The sequence below is a fragment of the Eriocheir sinensis genome, unplaced genomic scaffold (assembly GCF_024679095.1).
Source record: "Eriocheir sinensis breed Jianghai 21 unplaced genomic scaffold, ASM2467909v1 Scaffold381, whole genome shotgun sequence".
In the NCBI taxonomy this organism is placed as follows: Eukaryota; Metazoa; Arthropoda; class Malacostraca; order Decapoda; family Varunidae; genus Eriocheir; species Eriocheir sinensis.
The window spans coordinates 52,501-57,940 of record NW_026111700.1 but is presented as its reverse complement, the minus strand read 5'-3'; the positions used below and the strand labels follow the sequence as shown (position 1 = coordinate 57,940).

Sequence of the window (5,440 nt, the reverse complement as noted above, 5' to 3'; positions counted from 1 at the left end):
GCAGGCGTCGATGAAATGATGATGAAATATTTAGGTTCGTATCGCGGATTTTTCGCTATATCGCAGGATTTTGCGGTATAGAGGTATTTTAATATATATATATATATATATATATATATATATATATATATATATATATATATATATATATATATATATATATATATATATATATATATATATGGTTGCCGGTCAACTGAACCAGTGCCACTTGCACCAGTACCACATGCACCAGTGCCAACTGAACCAGTGGTCAACTGAACCAGTGGTCAACTGAACCAGTTGTCAAGTGAACCAGTGGTCATTTGAACCAGTGGTCATTTGAACCAGTAACCATCTGAACCAGTGTAAACTGAACCAGTACTACTTGAACCAGTACTATTTCAACCAGTGACCATCTGAACCAGTGCTACTTGAACCAGTGCAAACTGAACCAGTACTACTACTTGAACCAGTACTAATTCAACCAGTGACCATCTGAACCAGTGGTCATCTGAACCAGTGCAACTTGAACCAGTGCAAACTGAACCAGTAGTACTTGAACCAGTACTATTTCAGCCAGTGACCGTGTAATACAATTTAACCCTTTTTCGAAGGCCGATGGTACTGTACTCCGTTGTGTAACCCTTTCATTACAGGTGTAACTCGTTTATGTTAGCATCCTCCCTGCACCAGCTTAAACCACGCATACTGAATTAAAACAACAAATTATCCTAGGCTTTGCATTGAATTAAAACAAGAAATAACCCTAGGCTTTGTACTGAATTAAAGCAAAAAATAACCCTAGGCTTTGTACTGAATTAAAGCAAAAAATAATCCTAGGCTTTGTATTGAATTAAAACAAGAAATAAGCCTAGGCTTTGTACTGAATTAAAACAAGAAATAACCCTAGGTTTGTACTTAATTAAAGCAGGAAATAATCCTAGGATTTGTACTGAATTTGTACTATTTCAGCCAGTGACCGTGTAATACAATTTAACCCTTTTTCGAAGGCCGATGGTACTGTGCTCCGTTGTGTAACCCTTTCATTACAGGTGTAACTCGTTTGTTAGCATCCTCCCTGCACCAGCTTAAACCACGCGCTTATGCAAAGCCATTTTTATTTTGAGCTGGTCCCAGTCCTGCGACACGTGGAGTCGGGATGCTGTCGCGGACCTTTTTTTTTTTTTAGTTTTATATTATATTTTTATTTATTTTTTTTAAATTTTTTTTTACTTTTTTCTTTTAGTTTTTTTTTTCTTTTCCTAGCTTATAACAGTTTTTATATTTCCTTTTCTTGTTTTATTTATTTTTATTTATTACTTTTTGTGAAATATTTTTCACTTTGTGTTTGTAAATGAAGTGTGACCATTTTAATGTAGGTTTCGAAGGAAATAAAATACAGTTGAGTCACAACAAATTCTGCTGAACTCGCACATATTTTATGGAATAAAAATACTCTGAATTGTAAGTAAACTAATTATATTCAGATCTTGAAGAAAATAAAGTTGAAGAAATATAAATAAAATGCAGTACCAGCTTAAACCACGCATACTGAATTAAAACAACAAATTATCCTAGGCTTTGCATTGAATTAAAACAAGAAATAACCCTAGGCTTTGTACTGAATTAAAGCAAAAATAACCCTTGGCTTTGTACTGAATTAAAGCAAAAAATAATCCTAGGCTTTGTATTGAATTAAAACAAGAAATAAGCCTAGGCTTTGTACTGAATTAAAACAAGAAATAACCCTAGGTTAGTACTTATTTAAAGTAACTTGTCGGCTTCTTCACCATAAGATCTAACTTTAACTGCTAGTCTGTTTGCTAAAAGTACATATGTATTTCTTGGCCTCTCAAGATTGACAGCTTGGGCATTTTGCATTGTTAGCCTATGAACTGCAATGTCTTTTCTGATACCATTCATGAAAGACCACATTGTTGGATGAGAGCACATAAAAAGTGACTTGAGCGAATTATGAAACCCTTCCGTGCAATCATACATGACAATGTCTGCATAATCATTAGGTATCTCAAAGTTTCGAGACTGAGGAGGTGGTTGGATGTTCTCCTCTTTTTGGCGTGTTCGTCTAATACGTCGTTCAATGGCAGATTTAACTGGCATTCTTGCCAAGACATCATCGTTTAAGGGACCATCTGAACCTTTTTTCGGGAAGAGTGTGCCAATTTTTTTAACACACGCGTCTGGCAATCCTGCCTGCGGCCCCAGGGCGCCGCCCACCAGGCCCAGTAGGGGGTTAGACTTCACTGAGAGTGGGTGCTTTCTCACGTTGCACCTACTCAGTTAACCGTACTTTTTTTTGTAGTTATAATACTGTATATCTTCAAATAATTTTATGTGAAATGGCTCTAGATATTTCACAGTCCTTGAGAGGTGGAGAATTGCTAGTGCATCATGGTTTTGAGTATATTCTTCAGACAAAAGAGCCTTGGATGGATGCTGAAAAAAAGTATTGGAGGTGCAGGAAATATAAGACTTTCAAATGTAAATCATCAATAATAACGAAGGGCTCAAATATTATAAAAGAACCCTCTGACCACACCCATTCTGGAGACTCTATTCAAACTGACGTTCATGTTGCCCTTGCAAAAATGAAACAAGATGCAAAAAACACTCGTGCCACCACAAGGACAATTCTCGCCGACCATCTCGTTCCCTTAAACGATGATGTCTTGGCAAGAATGCCAGTTAAATCTGCCATTGAACGACGTATTAGACGAACACGCCAAAAAGAGGAGAACATCCAACCACCTCCTCAGTCTCGAAACTTTGAGATACCTAATGATTATGCAGACATTGTCATGTATGATTCTGGAGTCGATGATCCTCAAAGAATGTTAGCCTTTGGGAGACATGATTTGGTAAATTGCCTTCAGAGTGAGTTATGGATTGGGGATGGAACATTTGAGACTACCCCATTGATTTTCTTTCAGTTGTATACTATTCACGCCAAGATAGGAAACTCCTATCCCCCTTGTATATATTTTCTCTTGCCAAACAAAACAGCTGAAACATACACACGTATGATTGAAATTTTAAAAATGTTGCATCCAGGTCTCAACCCTTCTACTATCTTACTTGATTTTGAGTTGGCGGCAATAAATGCTTTCAAAAATGAGTTTCCTCTAGCAAGAGTATCTGGATGTTTCTTTCATTTAAATCAGTCTGTGATAAGAAAGGTAAATGAATTGGGATTGAAGGTCAGGTATGAAACAGACCGTGATTTTGCAATGACTGTCAAGTCTCTTCCAGCACTTGCTTTTGTACCAATTGATGAAGTACCTGAGGTCTTTGAAGAGTTGGGAGCTGCTTTTCCAGATGAGGCTGAATGCAATGACCTAATTGCATATTTTGAATCTACATACGTACGTGGACCTCGAGTAGGAGGAAGGGCAAGAAACCCAAGATTTGAACCACAGCTATGGAATCATTACGAGGATGCCCAAATATGTGCACCAAAAACCACTAATTGCACGGAAGGGTTTCATAATTCGCTCAAGTCACTTTTTATGTGCTCTCATCCAACAATGTGGTCTTTCATGAATGGTATCAGAAAAGACATTGCAGTTCATAGGCTAACAATGCAAAATGCCCAAGCTGTCAATCTTGAGAGGCCAAGAAATAGATATGTACTTTTAGCAAACAGACTAGCAGTTAAAGTTAGATCTTATGGTGAAGAAGCCGACAAGTTACGATATTTGAGAGCAATTGCCCACATGCAAGTTGTTGGGTAGAAAATAAGATTTAGTGCTGTGCAACTATATACAGTACTTACCTTGTTACCATAGAGTAACCAAACGTTATACTGCATTTTATTTATATTTCTTCAACTTTATTTTTCTTCAAGATCTGAATATAATTAGTTTACTTACAATTCAGAGTATTTTTTATTCCATAAAATATGTGCGAGTTCAGCAGAATTTGTTGTGACTCAACTGTATTTTATTTCCTTGAAACCTACATTAAAATGGTCACACTTCATTTACAAACACAAAGTGAAAATATTTCACAAAAAGTAATAAATAAAATAAATAAAACAATAAAAGGAAATATAAAAACTGTTTTAAGCTAGAAAAAGAAAAAAAAACTAAAATAAAAAAGTAAAAAAAAAAAATAAATAAATAAAAATATAATGTATGATTGCACGGAAGGGTTTCATAATTCGCTCAAGTCACTTTTTATGTGCTCTCATCCAACAATGTGGTCTTTCATGAATGGTATCAGAAAAGACATTGCAGTTCATAGGCTAACAATGCAAAATGCCCAAGCTGTCAATCTTGAGAGGCCAAGAAATACATATGTACTTTTAGCAAACAGACTAGCAGTTAAAGTTAGATCTTATGGTGAAGAAGCCGACAAGTTACTTTAAATAAGTACTAACCTAGGGTTATTTCTTGTTTTAATTCAGTACAAAGCCTAGGCTTATTTCTTGTTTTAATTCAATACAAAGCCTAGGATTATTTTTTGCTTTAATTCAGTACAAAGCCTAGGGTTATTTTTTGCTTTAATTCAGTACAAAGCCTAGGGTTATTTCTTGTTTTAATTCAATGCAAAGCCTAGGATAATTTGTTGTTTTAATTCAGTATGCGTGGTTTAAGCTGGTACTGCATTTTATTTATATTTCTTCAACTTTATTTTTCTTCAAGATCTGAATATAATTAGTTTACTTACAATTCAGAGTATTTTTTATTTCATAAAATATGTGCAAGTTCAGCAGAATTTGTTGTGACTCAACTGTATTTTTATTTCCTTCGGAAACCTACATTAAAATGGTCACACTTCATTTACAAACACAAAGTGAAAAATATTACACAAAAAGTAATAAATAAAAATAAATAAAACAAGAAAAGGAAATATAAAAACTGTTATAAGCTAGGAAAGAAAAAAAAGTAAAAAAAAAATAAATAAAAATATAATATAAAACTAAAAAAAAAAAGGTCCGCGACAGCATCCCGACTCCACGTGTCGCAGGACTGGGACCAGCTCAAAATAAAAATGGCTTTGCATAAGCGCGTGGTTTAAGCTGGTGCAGGGAGGATGCTAACATAAACGAGTTACACCTGTAATGAAAGGGTTACACAACGGAGCACAGTACCATCGGCCTTCGAAAAAGGGTTAAATTGTATTACACGGTCACTGGCTGAAATAGTACAAATTCAGTACAAATCCTAGGATTATTTCCTGCTTTAATTAAGTACAAACCTAGGGTTATTTCTTGTTTTAATTCAGTACAAAGCCTAGGCTTATTTCTTGTTTTAATTCAATACAAAGCCTAGGATTATTTTTTGCTTTAATTCAGTACAAAGCCTAGGGTTATTTTTTGCTTTAATTCAGTACAAAGCCTAGGCTTATTTCTTGTTTTAATTCAATACAAAGCCTAGGATTATTTTTTGCTTTAATTCAGTACAAAGCCTAGGGTTATTTTTTGCTTTAATTCAGT

General features: G+C 34.9%; 1 protein-coding gene across 1 annotated transcript; it reads left to right on the top strand.

Moving 5' to 3' along the window:
* The first annotated feature begins 412 nt into the window (after window positions 1-412).
* Window positions 413-3,863, top strand: LOC126992005 (uncharacterized). Its single transcript, XM_050850673.1, has 2 exons — window positions 413-892; window positions 1,735-3,863. The coding sequence occupies exon 2, from the start codon at window positions 2,343-2,345 to the stop codon at window positions 3,732-3,734; it is 1,392 nt and encodes a 463-aa protein (XP_050706630.1). The 5' UTR covers window positions 413-892; window positions 1,735-2,342; the 3' UTR covers window positions 3,735-3,863.
* Window positions 3,864-5,440: the final 1,577 nt, after the last annotated feature.

Bases quoted from the DNA above. Each gene is read 5' to 3' on its own strand.
- LOC126992005 (XM_050850673.1), top strand. From the start codon at position 2,343: ATGGCTCTAGATATTTCACAGTCCTTGAGAGGTGGAGAATTGCTAGTG.